This window comes from Mus musculus, chromosome 3 (genome assembly GCF_000001635.26).
Source record: "Mus musculus strain C57BL/6J chromosome 3, GRCm38.p6 C57BL/6J".
Lineage (NCBI taxonomy): Eukaryota > Metazoa > Chordata > Mammalia > Rodentia > Muridae > Mus > Mus musculus.
In genome coordinates, this window is record NC_000069.6 from 108,471,637 (window position 1) to 108,492,340 (window position 20,704).

The following is a 20,704-nucleotide window of genomic DNA, read 5'->3' on the forward strand; positions in this document are numbered from 1 at the left end:
TCACTCTGTAGCCCGGGCTGGCCAGATCTGTGGCAATCCTTTTTGCCTTGACCCCTTTTACTTTATTTTTAAATAATTTTGTTGTTTTGAGAAGGATTTCACCCTGAGGCCAGCCTGGACCTCACTATTGCTTCCTATTTACAGTAATGCTCCTGCCTCAGCCTCCTGAGTGCTGGAGTTACAAGGCATAAACCGTCCATGTTTTTTTTAGCTGTCTCTGAAACTGAGCATCATCGGCATGTCTGCTGTAAGGAGTGGAGCTTTCAAGGGGATGGGTCACTCCCCTGTCAGTCGGTCGGTCGAGTGCAGGGTAAGGGGGGGGGGGCAGTCACCTGTCAGGCCCTTGTATTCAAAGTTGATCCCACTGAGAACCGTAGTTTCCATGTTGGAGGGCAGTGTGTTCCACCATTTGTACTCAAATCCCACGGCAGGCTCAGTTCCTGCTGGGCAGTGGGTACAATCTAGGGGAAGCACAAGAGCGGTTGGCTACCCAGGAGGAAATCGACAGCCGCTGTCTGAAACTGCTGCCAGACAGACAGGCGGCAGCCAAACAGTGGATGATGCAGTGGAGTTGCACAAAGATTTGTCAGTGGGACGCAAAACATATTTAACACGTTCCAATCAGACACACAGGCCAGTATGCCAACCGTCCTTACTTATCAAAACTTCCGTTTCGATGTCCCTTAAATCTTACTCACGTACTTCACGTGATTCCCACGTAGCCATCAACTGCATTCGGATTTGCATGTTCACAATCTCCCCCCCACACACACCCCGCCCCCCGACTCCTTTGTGTAACAAAGGTTCCGATTCTGTCCAGCCTTAGCCCCCTGAACTTTCTACCTAGCATCCACACACTGGACATCTCTGTCCTGAAGACTGAGGTGAGGCTCTTGAGACCCAGGTCCTGTTTGCAGATGGAGTGAGGAAGGAGGAGGGCAGTAGTTAAATCTGACCCTGACCTACAGACTCCTGACCCTGGTCCCCAGAACTGTTCGGCTAGCTATACTGGGTATTCAGGTGGCCCACCCGACAGCCAGCGTTAGGAAGGAGAGGATATAAGAAGCCGAGCGCCGGGGCTGTTACCCGAGCCGTTGGAGTACGAGCCGTATGGGCAAGGTTCACAGGTGCTGTTGTCGGTTTTGAAGAAGCCCGGGTTACAGGGTGGGCAGCGGGTCTTCACACCAGAGGCGGGCAGCTTCACCGCCCCCTCCAGGTCCTCACCGCAGATTTTTGGTATGGCCCATTTGTACATGAGCTGTGTCTAAAACAAATAAATAGATAGAAAAGAAAAAAAAAATGGATTCAGCAAGATTCATCACTTATAGGGTTTAGCCTATGTTTTTAGACACTGGTGCTCAACCTGTGACCCATTTGAGTTTCAGATATCTTGCATATCATATATTTATATTACATTCATAGCTATCAAATTACAGTTAGAAAATAGCCATGAATAATTCTGTGGTTGGCTATCACCACACCCAGAAATGTATTAAAGGGTCACACACAGCACTAGGAAGGTTAAGAACCACTGTTATAGACCCTACCAAAAATGCTGGAGAATACTAGAGATTTGGACCAGGATGAGAATTCTAGAAAAAGTAGAGAATTCAGTTCTGGTCACACATTTGTACACAGTAACTGCCAAATAACACTGATCAGAGGAGAAAGGGTGTATCTGCTGAGGATTCTATGATAGAGGAAATGTGTGCCAGGTGTCTTCAGACAACATGTGTGGAGTCTTTCCGGAAAAAAAAAAACAAAAACAAAAACAAAAAAACCAACAACAACAAAAAAAAAAAAAAAAAAAAACCAAAAAAAACCAAACCAAAAACCAAAAACCAAAAAAAATTTTTATTAGCTGAGCATGGTGGTGCACACCTTAAAGGAGGCAGGTAAATTCTAGGCTAGCATTGTCTACATAATAAGCCTCTGTTTCAAAAAATAATCAAAACAAAAACTCCCCACACCCCCTCAATATTTGTTGACTGTTGAATGGTCTTTTCAAAAAGGCTTTCTCAGACTCCTCATGCCTGTTCTGTTTTTTGGGATTCTCCCAGGCCGTATACATCACCTCCACTGTCTTATGGCTGGCCTCCCTGCAGCCCTTGGAAGCTCTGGGAGAACAGAGATGCATCTCTGTTTTTCTCTGTTCCTTGCCTGACACCTCAGTTCACGCCAGCACTGTTTGTCAGCCCAGAGATGGAGAAAGTACAAAGGGAAGGCTTTGTCCTGAGCCTGAAGGTTTGGTGTGGGTGGGAGCTGGAGAGAAACAGCTGGGACTGAAGCCAGTTAGGCCAGTGGTTCTCACCGTCCCTAAAGTGCATGCGACCCTCTAATACAGTTCCTCATGTTGTGATGACCCCCAACCATAAAATCATTTTCATGGCTATTTCATAATAGTAAGTCACACAGTAATTCAAAGCCATCCTGTAATTTTACTGCTGTTATGAATCGTAATATTAATATCTAAGTTTTCCAGTGGTCTTATGTCGAGGTTTGGCCTGTTGCTATGTATGGTAATACTAAATTCTGTACCCAAAGGTCTAGGCCAGCTTTTGTTGTGCAAACCTTGCTCCTTAATTTAAAACTGTTGGTTAAATAAAAATAGCTACAGCCAGTTACTGGAGGGATTAGAGGTAGGTAGGTGGGTTTTTGAGTTAGCTGGCTGAACGAACGTTTGAGAGATGAGAGAATGAGAAGCAGAGAGGAGAAGGCGCCCTGAGAGGAGATGGACCATGAGCCATGGCCAGGAGAAACAGCAAGGATTTGAGGAACACGGGTGGGAGGCGACCAGGCAGCAGTTAGAAAAGTAGATTAACGGTTACTCCCCAGTAACCATCAAAAACAAATAAGATAACCCTAGTCTGAGTCTCATTTATTTGTTAACTAGTCGGGGATAAGTTTAAATGGGATAAACTACAGTCTTTCCCTGTGAAAGGGTTATTTGATCTCAGAGGGGTCGAGACTCACATATTGAGAAACACTGACTTAGGCCATTTTCCAGAGACTTAGGGGTAGGACAAGATCCCCTCTGCTCTCCCCGGAAGCAGCTAGCGCTTGGGACTGAGTATCACTATGGAATGCAGCCGGTGTAGACGGATGGGCAAATGGGGTCTGGGATTGAGCAAACGGAAGAAACCAAGCAAAAGGAAAAGAACAGTTCTGGGTGACACACACAGGAAAAGGATGCCATGTTCTTGGCCCCCCCCCCCCCCCGGCTAGCCTGGGCTCACCATGCAGGTCTTGGGGGGTTTCTCCAGTGAGTTCACTGACCACTGGGTGTAAGGAGCGGGAAACAGGTTCTCTGAGCGTGCTACCCACCTCTCCCTGAGCATCACAGGCTGTGTGGGTGTAGAAATAGTCCTTGTCTGTGCAGGCTGGGCGCACTTTGCAGGTGGAAGATCCTTTTTCTAAATGACCACAGTGAGAAAAAAATATTTCAAGTTACATAAGAGAGCAGGGCTCTTATCGTAGCCACTGACCAGTGACCGATAACTCCCAAGCCCGTGGGTGTGTCACCACACAAACTTCCAGAAGGTGTTTGCGTTCTGTTTTCACTTATTTGCCTTCTTCTGGTCTTCTGAGACAGGCTGACCTGAGACTCACCATGCGGTTGAGGCTGGCCTCAAACTTGAGGAGATTCTGTTGCTTCATCCTCTTGGACGGCTAAGGCTACAGGTGTGAGCCACCATGGTCTTTTATTCTTTTGTCTTAAGTTTGGCTTTTTGGTTTTCTGTTTGTTTGTTGTTTTTGGTTTTGTGGTTGTTTTGCTTCTTTAGACAGGGTTTCTCTGTGTAGCCCTGGCTGTCCTGGAACTCCCTCTGTAGACCAGGCTGGCCTCGAATTCAGAGATCCACCTGCCTCTGTCTCCCAAGTGCTGGGAATAAAGTGTACACTACCAAGGAATTTTTTTTCTTAAACCTACTTTTACTTATATGTGTAATGCTGTTTTGCCTGCCTGCATGTATGCATGTCTCTGCACATGTGTGGCTGGTTCCCACGGAGGCCAGAAGAGGGTGTCGGATTCCCCTAGAACTGGAGTTAGTGAGCCATGTGGGTTCTGGAATCAAACCAGGATCTCTTGGAAGAGAAGCCAGTGTTCTTAGCCTTTGAGCGATCTCTCCAGGCCCCATCCTTAGACCTCGTCTGAGAGTTCTCTTGCCTATGACAAACGTGAAGAAGGCCATCTGTTACTTCCCCTTCTCCATGAGACCACCCCACACAGATAAAGTTGGAATTGCCATGAACTCAAGATGAAGCTGCCTCTGCCTCGCCTCAGCCTCAGCATCCTAGTGCTGACTCTCACCCAGTTACTTTTCTCCCACTTGGGGAGCACTGGGGTTTGAACCCTGGGCTCCAGGCATGTTTTACCACTGAACCCCATGTCCTTAGCCATTTTATCAGGCTTTTTGTGTTACCCTTATAATGATATAATGTTGCTTCAATACCGTGGACCTTTACAGAAGAACTAATGAACCCTCCTCCTCCTCAAAGCAATGGATGTCATATTTTTCTTTTGTTTTGATGTTAGAGACAACTATAGCCCACCCCATAGCCTGTGCTAACCTGGAACTCCTAATCTTACTGCCTTAGGTACTAGGAAAACAAGTGTATGACATCATGCATACACATATAAAGGGTGTGGTGGTGCACAACTTTCATCCCAGCACCCAGGAAGCAAAGGCAGACCAATCTGGGTTCAGACCAGGCTAGCCTGGTCTACATAGTGAGTTCCAGGGTAGCCAGGACCACAAATGTCTCAAAAGCCAAAATAAATCCTTTTCGGAGTTCGAGGCCAGCCTGGTTTACAAAGCGAGTTCCAGGACAACCAGGGCTATACAGAGAAATCCTGTCTCGAAAAAAGCAAAAAAAAAAAAAAAAAAAAAAAAAAAAAAAGAAGAAGAAAAAAGAAAAAAAAGAAATGCAGTCACTATTATTTGCCTGCAAGCTTGCATATTCTTTTTATTTGAGAACTGTCCAGGGAGATTTAATAGATTATGTGTTTCTTCACCTCCTTTCTAGTGACTTTACTTCTTAATAGGTTCCATCCCTTTCCCAGATGACTTCCTCTGTCAGAGACTCTAAAGATGCCTTGTTGGCCTGTACTGGGAGCTCAGAGACTGAATATCTCCCCATCTCTCTGTCCCTGTCTTATTAGGCTGGGCAAGAAGGAAGTGTTGGGAAACAGCTGGAATCGGCTCAGCGCCTTTATTCAGTAATAAAGGCAGGAGGTTCAATTCCTCAGAGAGGGAACTAGAAACTCCGGTTGGTGACTGACTTGGCCAGGAGAGATTTGGGGGTGGGGAGAGAGGTGCTGAACACGTGCCAGTTCCCAGGGCCTTGTGGATCAGGTCTGGCAGAGCAGAAGTTAAGTGTTAGAAAATGTATTTGGCACAAAGACCTTTGTTCTGCTAGTTAAACATTTGCTTAACCTGACACCCTAGGTCTAAGTTTTAGCAGAAATGGTCCAGCTGTTTACACACAGACCACTGTGAAAATGGCTTTAATAAATGATTAACTGCAATGTTCAGACAGACCTCACTTTCCAAGCACGGGTTTAAACCAAGAGGCTTAAGTTGGGCATTGGTCAAGTGTGAAAAAGTCACCTAGATGTTTGGTAAGGCGAGGGATTGAATGTGGGTTGAGGAGGAACGCTCGTGGGAAAACATGTAAGACGACGTTGATCTCAGGGCCCGGGGTGCTTCCTCTGTACCTACCTTCTCCTGCCGATCTGGCCCCCCTTCTAGTCCAGTGTTCTCTCTGGGGCCCATTTTATCAAAGGAAAACATTTCCTCAGCAGGCACAGGACCCCAGCACACATAAGGGCACAGCTCATAGCAGCTCAGATGCTGAGGTCTTCTCGGAACCTACCTTTCATTTGTAAATGGAGGGCTCACTCCCACACCACGCTTTGAGTCATAAATGAGACAATGTTGTATTGAGTGTAAACTTCTGTACAAGTGAGCTATTATTGTAAACTATACCGAGAACATTTTCATCCTGTAAGAGGGGTATCTGGACAGGCCTTCATTAAAAGAAAGTGAATTAGTAAAACTAACTCTACGGCCGGAGTGAGCAGGGCCAGGGAGAGAGAAGAAAAAGTGTCTGAAGACAGCTACAGTGTACTTACATATAATAAATAAATAGATCTTTTTTTAAAAAAAAGTAAAACAAAACTAATGCTGAAGGGATAAGGTGAACAGGATGGCTCAGTGGGTAAAGGTCCTTGCCACCAAGCCTAACCACCTGACTCCTTCCTGCAAGTTGTTCACATGCACACATGTTCATGCATGAACCCACACATACACACACACATACACAATAAAACAAATAAGTGTAATAGTACTTAGTGCTTAGGCTAGAGCTGAAGCTCCGCAGAGGAGAGCTGGCCTAACATGTGCAAGGACTCTGGGATCTATCCCCAACACTGCAAGAAACATTGTTTAAAACAGTGATTACACAGCACTCAGGAGGCAGGGGCAAGTGGATCTCTGTGAGTTCGAGACCAGCCTGGTCTACAGAGTGAGTTCCGTAACAGCCAGGTCTACACAGAAAAACCCTGTCTCAAAGAACAAAACATAATGAACAAAAACCAAAAAAAGCAATTACAAAATACCAGGCCCATTTCTGGATCCTTTCCTGCATTAGCCAATCCCTGTGGTAACAGTGTATGGTGGACATGATCATCATCACTTCTATTTTGGAGGTAAAGATGTAGAGACATGGTTGCTTCTCAGGCCTCCACTAAGATTGTGTATAGGGACTGCAGCACGAGCAAGCAGTGTAGCCCAGATGTCACATCTAGTGAGGGGTGAGGCTGAGATCTGAACCTGGTGAGTGTGTTCTGGAGTCCCGGCACTGTTCCCTATTGCACCGTGGAGAGTTCCTACATTTGTGTGCCCACATGGGCAGATTTCTCCTATTTGGTTCAACCTGGAGGACAGGCACCAACTCAGGCTGTAGCACCAAGGCTGGTCCTTGTAGGTATTCAAGGTGTGTGTGTGTGTGTGTGTGTGTGTGTGTGTGTGTGTGTGTACGTGAGAGAGAGAGAGAGAGAGAGAGAGAGAGAGAGAGAGAACTGGCCTTTCATCACTGTCTTCGTTCATGTTCATTCCACGCTATGTTCTTATTAGACTCTTTGCATCTTTCCCAGCCTCTCCCCTTGAAAGAGTTGCGTGTCCAATAAATGTGACTGTCTTAGTACTGAAAGTTGATGAGGTTAAGTCAGAGGGGCCGATTGAGAAATTGGTGACTGAAGCAGAGCTCTATGAATTTGGCTTCCTGATTAACAATTTCATGACAACTCTTGGATAGAAATCGGTTTATACAGCATTGACCGAAACAGGCTTTTTATACAACTACCTTGTCATTCAACCCTTGCACAGTTGCAGAACTGGAGCCAAAGCTGGACTAACAAAGGCCACCATTGATAAGAGGTGGAGCAGGGGAGAGGCATAAGGATTAAAGTGGAAAAACAGGAATTTAGATGTTTGGCTAGAAACTTCCTCTCAGATCTAAACTTTCTTGCCTGGCAAAAAAAACTACCCATGTTTGACAAGATCAGGGTAGAAAAGTAGGCCTTTTGTATTAGGAGTGTAGAAGCGAGCCACAGGTCAATGGCTGGTCCTGGGTTAACAGCCGCACATCTTAACACCTGCGTGACACATGGGGAAACCTATAGGGGTGTGAGTCTGTACACACGGGCCTGGTGCTGGGTTTGTACACGTTTCTGTATAAGAAGGGGAAGAAAGAGTTGTGATGAGGGTCCCTACGGAGAGCTCAGAGCAGAACTCTCCTATTTCTTGCTTGTTTCACAGCCTACTCTGAGGTCTAGATCTGGTACCCATCACTGGGCTGTCTCTTTGGTGACATTACCACTCTCACATGGGTGTTCTGATATTTTATTAAATAAATGACCAGGTCTTGTTTTTTCCTTCTCTTGAAAAAAAATAAGCTTAAAAAAAAAAAGTCTGTTTGTGGTTGGGTTTGTGCATGTGAGTACAGTGTCCACTGTGGTGGAAGGGTAGGGTGTCGGGGGTTCCCTAGAGCTGGAGTTACAGGCAGGTGTAAGCTGCCACACATAAGTGCCACGGGTTCTGGGGAACCCAACTCAGGTCACCTGCAAGAGCAACACACACTTCTCACCACTGAGCCATCTTTCCGTTGTTCACATCAGAATGTTTGTGGAGGCGTCTCTCTAGTTTATCTTAGAACATTAAGACTTGTCTTAACAACAGCCAAAAAATGGTTATGCTCGTACTCTGGTCTGACCGTTCTACAAGGTAGGTTGGTATTGAAATACCACACTGTATCTCATACATACTGTTAACCTCAAAGATTTAAGGAGAAAGACCACTGTCCCAAATCACTGAGGCCAAATTAATTAAAACAAACTCTTTTTTTTAAAAGTTGTGTACATGAGCTGACTCCCCCTGCTAAGGCAGGGTTCAAGAGATTGGTATTGGACATGGGCCAGATAAGGGCTTTTTATAGCTCACGGGTAGGGGGTTTCCAAGTGGGGGATTTGGCACATAGGTGAGGCGGGGTTCCAAGAGCAAAACATAACAAGGTGGTCATAATAACTTTTTGAAATAAATGTAGAGTTGCAAGGTGTTGATAAGAACCTCCTGAAACAAAGGCATTTTGGCCATTCCTGCAACAGGCAAGAACAGAACCATTTGTAGTTAAGGTTACAAGTGGGGCACAGCCCCACTTAGAGAAACAGAGATTTAATCGCAAACAGGAATGAACCTAGCTTGTCTTTATTATAAGTTGGCTTTCAAGCCCAAAATGGAAGCAGCTGGGTTCATCAATAAATATGTAATTACTATTTGTTATCGAAAATAAATTTGAAAAGTTTGTGCTTGTCAATATAGCCTCTTGGTTTTCATAGATTAAGTAGATTTGTTTTGTTTTGTTTTTAAACTATTAGGCATGATGGCATTTGCCCATAATCTCAGCACTTAGGAGGTAAAGAGAGAGGGAGCAGAAGTTCAAAGCCAAGCTGGACCTGGCAGCATGTATCTTTAACTCCTGTATTCAGGAGGCATTTGCAATGGATCTCTGTGTGTTTGAGGCCAGCCTGATCTACAGAGTGAGTACCAGGCAGCCAGGGCTACAGAGGATGACCCTGTCTCAAAGAACAAACACACAAACACCAAAACAAAAGCCAGCCTCTGAACCTCTGCCACATACACACCGAGAGTACAGCCAGTACCAAACAGCAGCAGCAGCAGCAAAGAATTATCATCTTTGGGACGGCCAATAGGATGGGCCTCCTGGTTTCCTTTGTGTGTACCCCACTACTCCCCCACACCCTACCCTCAGAAACATCACCTGAGTATTTGTCAGCATCACACGGATGGCAGGACGTTTCTCCTTTGTTTGAGTAGTAGTTGGCTGGACAAAGCTTGCAGAAAGGGGAGCCCTGCTTGGCAGCGTATGTGCCAGGCTTGCAGGGGAAACACTCGGAGGTGTAAGCCACCCCTAGGAAGAAAGAATGGTATAGACGATCAAAGCTTGAGCCCAGACACCAAGGCCCTGGGGACCAAATGCCCATCCCTCCCTAGAAGCCAGGAGTCCAGGAAGCCAGCAGCAGACCCAGATCCAAGCTGTTTTCTGTACCTGTTATGGCGATGTTTCTAACAAGCACGGGCTTGGACACTTTGGACCACACCGAGAAAGCTGTGGTTCTCCAATAGAGGACGTTATTGCCTCTATTTAGCTCAACCTTCAAAAAGGCATAAGGTAGGTGTTAATTCATCACAAAAATGGGCATCACTAACTTGCCTTTTGTAGCTTTGTGTTTTTAACCCTCTCCCACTCTTCCCTGATCCTCCACATATGATCCGTGCATCATATGCACTACAAGCATCTCTAATGGAGCGATCAGAACAGGACCAGAGGGGGCTGGCAGTAAGGGAGACTGACGATTGCTCATTCTTCTATGGTTTTCCAGAAAACACAGCCTCAAAGCTGGAACGCTCTGGCTCCTGGGATGAAGTCATAGGGGCAAACTAGCCACTGTATAGCATCATCTAGCAACCACAAAAAGAGGAATCACTTATGTCTCAGCCTGCCCCCTCCGTTACGGCCCTCGGCCTCTCCTCTGGGATCCCAAGGACGGCTGGTGTGATGCTCACACTGTGGAATTCCCATCCTTTCTCCGTAGTCTTCATCCACCTGGAGTCATCAGCACTGGGCTGGCACTGGTCATTCTGGACCTAAGGCAGAAGGGGGTTGGGAGGAGAGGTTCGGTTTCCTGAGGAAAGGAGGGCCTTATGTCATACTGTGTGATGCTCTCACACTGTTCTCACAGCAGAGGAGCAGCCAATTCCCTCCAGGCCCAAACTGAGAACAAGGAAGCTGCACACAATCATGGCTGAGCATGGGCCTCAGAGAAAGAATTTGCAGCTTAGCCCCTTGCGTGTCATAACAAGTCTGAACAGGATGAAACACCTAGGGACTTCACAGGCTCTGTCCTCCCCATCAGTGTCCTTTGCCTGGGGTCTTCTCTCCTCAGACCCCCAGGCCTGAGCTCATTTTGCTCACAGTTTTCTCTAGAGGGAAAAAAAAAATCTCAGACATGGCTACACTTGTGAATGATCCCTACAAAATGAATCTGAGCCTCGGGGAATCTCAACCTCTCCTCCCCCAACCCTCTCTTCCCTCCCTCCTGCCTGGGAGCTTACAAAAAATTCAAAGATGATGCTGGAGTCCGGGTAGTAGTACTCAAAGTTAACGGTGCCAGACTGCTTTAGGTTGACGGCATACATCAGTGTGGCGGTGCATTCATCTGTGTTGGAGGCGATGTAGTCTCCCCGGGGAACCCACTTGGACCTGTGAAAGAACAAGGACCAAGTGCTGTGGCAGCAGCACACCCCCACAAAGCTTCATGCCACGAGTTAGGCTCCTGTTAGGATTTCAGGGCGGGGGTGGGGGGATTCCAGACTTAGGAGTCAAAAGCTGAAACTTGTTCCTTGTGGTTTGAATGAGCAAAGCCCCCAGAAGCTCATATATTTGAAAGCTTGGTTTCCAGTTAGTGAAACTGTTTGGTAAGGATTGGGAGGTGTGGCTTTGTTGGAGGAGGTGTGTCACTGGAGGTGGGCTTTGGGGTTTCTGAAGCCCACACCAGGCCAGTTCTCCTACACCACCTCTATCTAGGCTTCAGATCAGGATGTAAAGCCCTCAGTGACTGTTCCAGTGTCATACCTGTCTTCTTTCTATCATGATGGTCAAGGCCTAACCAGGATCCCAATTAAATGCCTTCTTTTAAGAGTTGCCTTGGCTGCATGATGGGGGTGCGCACCTTTAATCTCAGCACTCTGGTAGTGCTGAGGCCGAGGCAGGAGGATCTCTGGGAGTTTGAGACCAGCATGGTCTACAGAGCTAGTCCCAAGACAGACAAAGCTACACAGAGAAACCTTGTCTCAAAAAGTTGCCTTGGTCATGATATTGCTTCACAGTAATAAAATAGTAACTAAGAAAGACCTGAGCATGCTCAGGTTGGAGTAGCAACATCAGGGACTCTGAGGTAGATCAAGGGGCTAAGGCACAGCCAACAAGAGGAAGAAACTGGGTGTGCCTCTGTGTTTCCCCCAGCTGGACTGGAAGTAGAAGGTAGGTAAAGTCAGGAAGCTATATATCAACCAGCTATTGAGCTACATGCTTCATTGTCATGATTTATGCTCATCAGTAAGAGGGAGGACTATTTAATAGATGAGAACACTGAGGCTTGGAGAGCACCTTGGCCAACATCAGGAACCCTTCAATTGACAAGACTAGGATTCAAGTTTCAAAACTGTTTATCCCCAAAGTTCTCAAATCTGTAAGCAAACATATCCTTGAGAACTCACAAGTTCGTCCAGTCTAATCCCACTTCTTTTTCCAGAAACATCACTTTACAATGCTACATTTTATCAGAAAGGGATGGCAAGAGAGCCAGAGATATTCAGTCTTATCCTGTCTGTTCAGGCTCACTCTATCTACCTGGCCCAACAGCTATCCTCACTCCCTACCACACTGTCTCTTGAACAGCCTTTAAATTCATTTTGTGTCTGGTCCTGTATCCTCCAATCCGTCTCACACCATGGTTAGAAACATCCAGAAGGAAAATGTGACCAAATCACTTCAGTGCTCTAAACCCTTGTTATGGCGTCCCGTTGCTCTGGGGATAGGGTCCACATTTCTGGCCTATGTTTTATACAGCAAACCTGTATGATTTCTCCCAATTCCCATGTCAAGCTTTCTCTGCCCCTGGGCTTGCCCTCTTCTTCAAACAAACTTCTTCCTTCTTCTCTTTATTTAACTATCACCCTAGGCTTGAAAGAAAGAAAGAGAGAGAGAGAGAGAGAGAGGGAGAGAGAGAGAGAGAGAGAGAGAGAGAGAAAGAAAGAAAGAAAGAAAGAAAGAAAGAAAGAAAGAAAGAAAGAAAGGAAGGAAGGAAGAGAGAAAGAGAGAAAGCCACTTAATATTAAGAAGGCAGCCTTGTGTCGAGCATGGCCATGCACACCTTTAATCCCAGTGCTTCAGAGGCAGAGGCAGGTGAAGCTCTGTGAACTTGAAGCCAGCCTGGTCTACTTAGTAAATTCCAGGTTAACCAGGAATATATAGTGGCACCCTGTCCAAACAAATAAAAGCCTTCCTTGACTTTATCTGCTTCTGCAAGAATGCCCTGAGATTTTTTTATTTCCACAATTCCATTCTACATTAAAATTCTAATATGTTGTCAACCATTTAAGAACGATGCATAGATGAAATGAGCATACGTCTGTCTACCATATAGCTTAAGACATCCAACACAGGGTAGCTTTCATAGTGCCAGAAGGTGCTATGCAGGTCGCTGGAGGAGAAAGGTCATCAGTAGTATTACCCAGAATGCCACAGTACTGATCTGCCAGGCAAGGTGTGCCCAATTGGTATGACAATGGCATGAAAGGTTATGTGGGGAACCAAACAATTTGAGATGTGAGGCCTGTTCCAACCTAGCTGTCAACCTTGGTCAGAGAAACCCATTTTGCAATGGATAAAGTCAGTGCAGAGACTCGGCCAGTCAAAGGGCTAAGAATGAGTGATTGTCCAGTGTTCAGCTCTCTGAATGGAGCATCCCTATGACTTTCTCTACCAAGAGACAGGGAACATGTGGAAGAGGGGCTAAAAAAAGAAGAACCAGAGGGTGGCAAGGATGCTGTGAAATGCTGCCCGCTGGACACGGGCATGAGTCTGGTACTCAAGGACACAGCAGTGGTTGCCTGTTCAAGATCAAGACAATCAATATTCCAGCACGGAGGAGGGTGGGGCAGGTGGAGCCCATCCCTAGCTCAGGAGCTATGGAAGGGAGTTGGTTATATGGGTGTAGCCTCTGGTAAATGGCCTCTGAACATGCAAACAACTCTAATTAAACTGAATCTTAAAGAGAAAGAGACAGAGACAGAGATAGAGATATTTGTCTCACATGTTGGGAAGGAAAGAGGTTCCAAAGAGAGTGAGATGGGCATGGAAGATGAACGTGTTCAAAATATGTTATGTACATAAAATTATCAAAGACTAAGTAAACAGTATTAAAAGCAGACCAGAGCAGTCGGGTGCAGCAGAGGCCACCCTGCGCCTTCACTAGCCCCTCCCTTTCTTCTAGCATTTCTCGACCCAGTTACCACGCGGTGTTTTGCATGTTTTGAAATGCCACATAAATATCATTCTTAGTTTTCTAAAACTAATTTAGTTGGGACAGAGATTTCTATACAATGGTGTGGAATTTATCCAAATTCATGCACATAGATCTTTTTCTGTGTGTGAGTACACACACACACACACACACACACACACACACACACACACACACACACTCATAGTGGGGATGGAACTCTAATCTACGCTCTATATGTACTCTCTCATTGACTCATACACTCCTAGCCCTTCCTTCCATCTTTCTTGCTGTCTAATATTCTTTCCGTGGTCTAGTTTATTTATTTACACATTTATTTACAACCACTGGACACTTAAAGGCTTCCAGGGATTTTATAATTGTTCACATTCTGACCTTGTTCCTGTGTCCATCCACAGTTCTGAACAGAGCGCTTGGGTTAGTTGCTGGCTCGTAGGGTATGGGAACTCCCAGCATTACCCAGTACTGATACCTTGTTCCTCAAAATGTGTATCAGTTTATCTCAGCTGGCAATTTAAGAGGGTCCCCGTTGCTCCACGTCCTCTGCAAATCTGAAACTAGCAGACTTTATGGTTGCCCTGTGATGTGGTGGCGAGTGTTGCTATATGACATAATAGGTCATTTAGTGGCTAGTTGGGCTTTAGTCTTATTTCCTTGATCACTTGTGATCTCTGAAGCTTTCTTGCAATCTGGAACTCTCTTCTGGACATACTTTAATTCTTCCTGGCTAGCCTGTAGCCTGTAGGTTTTGGGAGGACAAAATCTACCTTGTGTTACGTAATAATATATTCCCTCCAGTCCAGCACCAAGGACCTCAGGGTGATTCCAGAAAAGAACAAATTCAGACAGTTCTGATATTTCTGTTTTGTCTGAGACTAGCCCACCACCCTTAACTATTTAACATTGGCCATTAAGAACTCCCCCTGTGTCTGTCCCAACTACATAGTCTTACAAGCTTAACAGTATTTTTTGTTTATTTTCCAAGACAGGGTTTTTCTGGGTAGCTCTGGCTGTCCTAGCACTCACTCTTGTAGACCAGACTGGCCTGGAACTCACAGAGATCTGCCTCCTTCTGCCTCCCAAGGGTTGGGGTTAAAGGTGTGTGCCATCACTGTTCGGCAACAGTCAGTATTATTATCAAAATGGAAACATAACAAACCAAATCCCTCCCAAATGAGCCAGCTCCCCTGACAGCATTGATTCCCTTGTTGAAAGAGATATCTAATGCTGATGTACTCCACAGTATCAGCTATAAATAACGCTTGAAGTTTAATGAATAATTAAAGGACGCTATAAGTGGGTCACGTTTGCATGCTGGGGTTTGCTAGTGTTGTCCCCGCTGAAGACACTTCATGTTCCACAATCACAGGATGTTTGATTGATCTCTAGTGCCAGAGGCATCGCTCTAGATTCTTCTCGACTCCTTGACCAGTGTTGGGGATCTGGGATTGGACTCAAAGTCTTGAACATACTAGGCAGGCATGTGTATTACCACTAAGCTATAAACCATAAGCTAGTCTTCTTTCTTCTTAAAAATTTTTGCCAGGTAGTGGTGACAAAAACCTTTAATCTGAGTATTTGAGAGGCAGGGGCAGATGGATCTTTGAGCTTGAGGCCAGCCTGGTCTCTAGAGCAAGTTCCAGGACAACTAGGGTTACACAAAGGAACCCTGTCTCCAAAACAAAACAAGACAAAAACAAAAACAAAAAGAAATGAAAACAAAACCAACAACAACAAAGCTTCTTTTAGCTGTATTTATTTTCATGTGTCTGGTGTTTTGCTTACGTCTATCTTTGTGCACCACATGCATTCCTGTTGCCTTCAGAGACCAGAGAGGGCATTAGATACCCTAGAACTGGAGTTATAGACAGTTGTGAGCCACTCTGGAGGTGCTGAGGATCTAACTCCAGTCCTCTGGAAGAGCAAGCCAATGCTTTTAAGTTCTGAGCCATCTCTGAAGCTGCCTTTGTTTTTTGTTTGTTTTGTTTTGTTTTGTTTTGTTTTGTTTTGTTTTGTTTTGTTTTAAAAAGACAGGGCTACACTGTGTAGCCCAGTGTGATGGTTTGTATACGTTTAGGGAGTGGCACGATTAGAAGGTGTGGCCCTTTTGAAGTAGGTGTGTCAGTGTGGGTGTGGGCTATAAAACCCTCATCCTAGCTGCCTAGAAATCAGTATTCTGCTAGCTCCTCCTGCACCATGCCTGCCTAGATGCTGCCATACGTCTTGCCTTGATCATTGTGGACTGAACCTTTGAACCTGTAATCCAGTCCTAATTAAATGTTGTCCTTTATAAGACTTAGGACTTGCCTTGGTCATGGTGTCTGTTCACAGCAATAAAACCCTAACTAAGAATTTCAGGTCAGCCAAGGGTATGCAGAGAAACCCTATCTTGAACAACCAAAATAAGTAAGTAAGTAAGTAAATATATAAATAAATTGTGTTATTTGAAGGTGGCGGTGCGGAGCAGTAAAAAACTTGGGCCTGGGTTTGAGCACCAATCTCTCCAGGTTCAAGCTAGGAAATTAAGGTGGAATGCTTAACCTCACTGAGCCTCCAGTTTTTCACTCTGCAATGGAAATCACAATGCCAACTGTACTCGGCTCCTGTGTAGGTTCAAGACAAATGTTCCACGTATTCATCCAGCACAGGGCCAAGTCTCTAAAAGGCACATCTGAAATATGTGTTCAGCTGAGATTCATTCAGATGCGAGTGGCCCCAATAGGCTCATATAATTGAGATCTTGATCTCTGATTAGTAGAACTGTTTGGGAAGGATTGGGGGTGGTGGGGCTTTGTAGGAGAAGGTTTGAAAAGCCCACGTGAGGTCCAGTTTCCTGCTTGTGGATTAGATAGAAGATCTCAGCTACTGCTCCAGGACCACGCTTGCCTGCCTGCTGCGTGGAGTCACCCTCTGAACCTGTAAGCAAGCCCCAGTGACTGCATCTCTTGGCACCAATAGAAAGAAACTAAGGCATGGGGTCTCAAGGGATTTAGGGGATCTCATTCCCAAGTCAAAGCGCTCACCCGACTCCGACCTCTCCAAACCACAACAGCATCTCAGGCAAAACCAGCTCTAGAAGTTTGGCACCAAGGCCAGCGATACAACCAATACTTTATACGTTGTGTTCTAATCAGGTTGATGAAGTTTATGTGGTCACTCAAGATTCCACAGAGAAAATACAGTTGTGTGGTTTGTTTGGCTTTTTGTCTTAAAAAAAAACAAAAAACCAAAAAAACCAAAAACCAAACCAAACAAACAAAAACCCTGCTAAGCCATTAGATGCCTGTCAGCCTTCATCTACCTGCCTCTATTGCTTTCATGTTTCCTTCTCACAGACGTCTGTCAGTCAATGGTAAGCTTAGGTCAGACTAGGCCAAAGTAGAGGTCACATCCAGTAGTCCTTACTCCCACCCCTGCCTCCATGGGGTCCTCCTCCTCCCTCCAGCCTCAGCAGCATCACAGAACACTACCCAGAGTGCACCTCGGCCCCTTCCGCGGGAGACTTGTGTGCTGTTTCCCAAACTCACGAAGTGCAGTTCTCAGTGGACTCCGAGATGCTGTCATCGACCTCCAAGTTGGCCGAGAGGCTGGCAAAGCCGTGAGGTAGCTCATCCCACTCATCAAATCGGATGCCAGTGCCGAGGGAGTAGCGGCCCTCCGCGCAGGGCTTGCAGGACTGGTCCTTCATATCCAGAAATTCCCCGGCATTGCAAGAGAAGGCTGAAAGGCAGAGCAGGGACAAGGGAGGGGCGCTGAGATCGCTGTGGTCTCCGGAGGAGTGATGGCTGAAGGCAATCTAAAGCCAGGACCTCGGGGTCAAGATCTTGGGGTCTGGACTACTAAAGTTTGGGGCTAAGGGACATCTTGTATGATGATATTTGTACAGAATAGTCATAGAGACATAGGGCAGATTTGTGGTTACCATAGGTGAGGTAGTAGACTGCAGGAAGGCTGTCACTAAGAACTATCTTTTCAGACTCTTAATGCTCCCAGACTTGAGTGGTTATGAGTTGCTGCAAAGACTTGGGTGGTGGTGGCTCACGCCTTAATCCCAGCACTTGGGGAGGCAGTAGCAGATGGATCTGAGATCTAGAACAGCCAGGGCTACACAGAGAAACCCTGTTTTGAAAAACAAACAAAACAAAACAAACAAACAAAAAAGAATGGCTGTGAAGATTACAACAGCTCCAAACTTTGCTCAGTAAGGGGTGAAATTCATTGTGTGTAAGAAGTCGTGTCTGTGGAAGCAGGGGAAGGATTGTTGTGCATTTAAGATCAGTGTTATCCATACAGAAAGGCTACCCAGAGATCCTATCTCAATGAAGAAAAATAGAACAGAACAGCCTAGTAAAACATAGTTGTGTCTTAATAAAGCTAATATTTTTATAAAGAAAGGATTTAAAGTCAGGCAAGGTGACAACTCTCCTGTAATTCTAGACCTGTTGAGAGAGAGAGAGAGAGAGAGAGAGAGAGAGAGAGAGAGCAGGTTCTGCTTTGCTGGGGGACTCTGGGGCGCATCTCTGACGACCTGTTTCCTTGAAGATGCTTCAGCTATTATTAAAGCTCCAACCAGGAGGATGTTGGGCCTTCTGGACCGTGTAAGGTCCTTCACCCTTCATTCCCCGTATCCTATGGCCTCTGCCTCTTCCTTTTAGATTCTGCTGTTGCCATTGGAGCTGAGTTTCTCAGCATCTGCTAAACCATTGCGATGCCTTCCTGACTGCCTGATTTCCTGTTTTAGTTCATGCTATAGCCTTAGATATCTTTCTATAACAAGGATTTGTATTATTAGTCCCCCACCTCCAAAGATTTGTTTATTTATTATGTATACAACGTTTGGCCTGCATGTATGCCTGCAGGCCAGAAGAGGGCACCAGATCTCATTATCAGTGGTTATGAGCCACCATGTGGTGGCTGAGAATTGAACTCAGGATCTCTGAAAGAGCAGCTAGTTTCCTTAACCGCTGAGCCATCTCTCCAGACTTTCTCTCTCTCCTCTCTCTCTCTCTCTCTCTCTCTCTCTCTCTCTCTCTCTCTCTCTCTGTGTGTGTGTGTGTGTGTGTGAGTGTTTCTTTTAAAATAAGTACTTGTTTTGTTTTGGTATCACATAGTCAGATTATAGACATTAGAGATTAGACAACAAACAGTGTGGCACAGCTTTTGGGTTATGGCATCGAGCCTGGAATCCTGACTTTTACAATTTCCTGGACCCTAACTTTCTAGCCTGGCTTGCTGAAGCTTTCTCTGTGCTGAGTTCATGCTGAGCCCCAGCCCTGCTGTGTCTCCAATTTTCCATCTCCAAATGTCTGCTTTGGTCCTCCTAGCTACTCCTTATCATAAGCATCCTTAGTTCTGATTCTTTCTCACATTGTACTATCATGTTCTATCTACCTTGTGTCCTTGAGGCCCTGGGCTCCCCCAGGAACTGACTGGCTCAGAGCGGAGACTGCCATCACAGGAACACCATAAAGGTTTGCAGAAGAGATGAACTGAATATCTTTCTATGTCCTCAGTGCTTGTAGGCAGGACTCACTCAGCATAAGTACATCATGTGTGCACACAGTAGGTGCTTACATGTGCTAGGGGCTCACTAATGTCTACTGAGTCAACTGAAGATTGCTCCTTTGTTTCTATTAGTTATACCTCAGTTCTCTCCAGATCTCAGTCATATCTGTTTTTCAATGTTCAAATTCCCTGCACCAGACAGTGGGTTAAAATGGTGTTGAAATTTGAAAGTGCTTAATCTCCCTTGCAACTCTTTAAATAAACCCTCAAGTCTAGTCCCTGTTATTTATTGTTCTTCCCTTTGCATCCTAAAAGAACACGGCACTGGGAATAGTAAAGTTGTAAAGACAGTCAGAGAGGTGGGGTTAGAGCTACAAGTCACAGCCTTTCTGGTCACATTGACAGTGAGAAGGACCTAGCTCCCTGAAATGATTGATGCCCAGTGCATTTTAAAGCCCGAATCTGCACAAGCTCATTTTCTTTGGTTTTCCTTCCAAGAGCAAAAGCAAACTGGAATATTGCCTAATGACGGCTGTAGCTGGTAGATGCAGGTCAGAGAGAAATGCAGAGACAGGCAGAAAAGAAAAATGAAGGGTGTGTGTGCATGAGTATGCACTCAAGAGTGCACCTGTGTGTGTGTGTGTGTGTGTGTGTGTGTGTGTGAGAGAGAGAAAGAGAGAGAGAGAGAGAGAGAGAGAGTGCCAGAATTGTCTATATTGTATTAATTGGATCTGAATTTTTTAAAAAAGTGAATTCAGATACGAAATTTGAATTAAATAACCTTTCTTTCCTGCTTCTTCCTCTTCTTTTTCTTCTTCTCTTCTTCTTCTCTTCCTCTTCTTTGTGTGTGTGTGTGTGTGTGTGTGTGTGTGTGTGTGTGTGTGTTTGAGACATGGCCTCTCTATGTAGTCCTAGCTGTTCTAGAGCTCACGATGTAGACCAGGCTGGCCTCTAACTCACAGAGCTTCATCTGCCTCTGGCTTCCAAGTGCTAGGCTTAAAGGCAGGAGCCACCACTCCTGGCTGTATAAAATCTCTGCAGCTGTACCACATTTCAGAAGGGCTGGGGGCAGAAAACTAGGGGGGTGGAATCTGATGCCTGTGCTGTCAGGAAGAGCTTGGATGGCAAGAGGCTTAGATTAGAGGTCAGAGCTAAGTATCAGGGAGACCCTAGAACAGAAAGGCTGCTTACAGCACTCGGTGCCCTTGACGGGGTCTGGGAGGCTGGTGCACAAGCCCGGGCTGTGTGGCACGGCGACCCTCCACCTGGAACCTGTGCTGTCGCACGCTGTGTACTCAAAATGGTACTCTGACTGCAAGGGAGAGAACAGTGGGCAAACGGTCCATCATCAGAGATCAAACATTGACAGTATGAGGGCTACTGACACCTTTCATTACAGTAATGGCCCAATGACCCTGGCAAAGAGCAAGGCATCATGATACCCTGTGGTTACAGGGCCCCTAGGAAAACTACAATAATTTGGATTATTTTTCCCCCACCTGCCTGTGGTCTACTCACTTAGAACATTTGTGA

General features: G+C 45.7%; 1 protein-coding gene across 8 annotated transcripts in view; it reads right to left on the reverse strand.

The window, feature by feature from the left end:
• Elapor1 (endosome-lysosome associated apoptosis and autophagy regulator 1) overlaps positions 1-20,704 on the reverse strand; it is an 81,067-nt gene that overhangs the window by 15,958 nt on the left and 44,405 nt on the right. For 5 of the 8 annotated variants that reach the window (NM_001346518.1, NM_001358063.1, NM_001358064.1 and 2 more), the window contains exons 2-10: positions 20,363-20,483; positions 17,194-17,386; positions 10,695-10,842; positions 10,146-10,226; positions 9,628-9,733; positions 9,340-9,489; positions 3,325-3,413; positions 1,087-1,264; positions 333-461 (exon numbers count right to left, since the gene is read on the reverse strand). In NM_001346518.1, coding sequence (NP_001333447.1) covers positions 333-461; positions 1,087-1,264; positions 3,325-3,413; positions 9,340-9,489; positions 9,628-9,733; positions 10,146-10,226; positions 10,695-10,842; positions 17,194-17,386; positions 20,363-20,483 — 1,195 coding nt within the window. The remainder of the gene's footprint in view (positions 1-332; positions 462-1,086; positions 1,265-3,324; positions 3,414-9,339; positions 9,490-9,627; positions 9,734-10,145; positions 10,227-10,694; positions 10,843-17,193; positions 17,387-20,362; positions 20,484-20,704) is intronic. The other 3 variants (NM_001033304.2, NM_001358065.1, XM_030252595.1) reach the window with 1 other exon arrangement.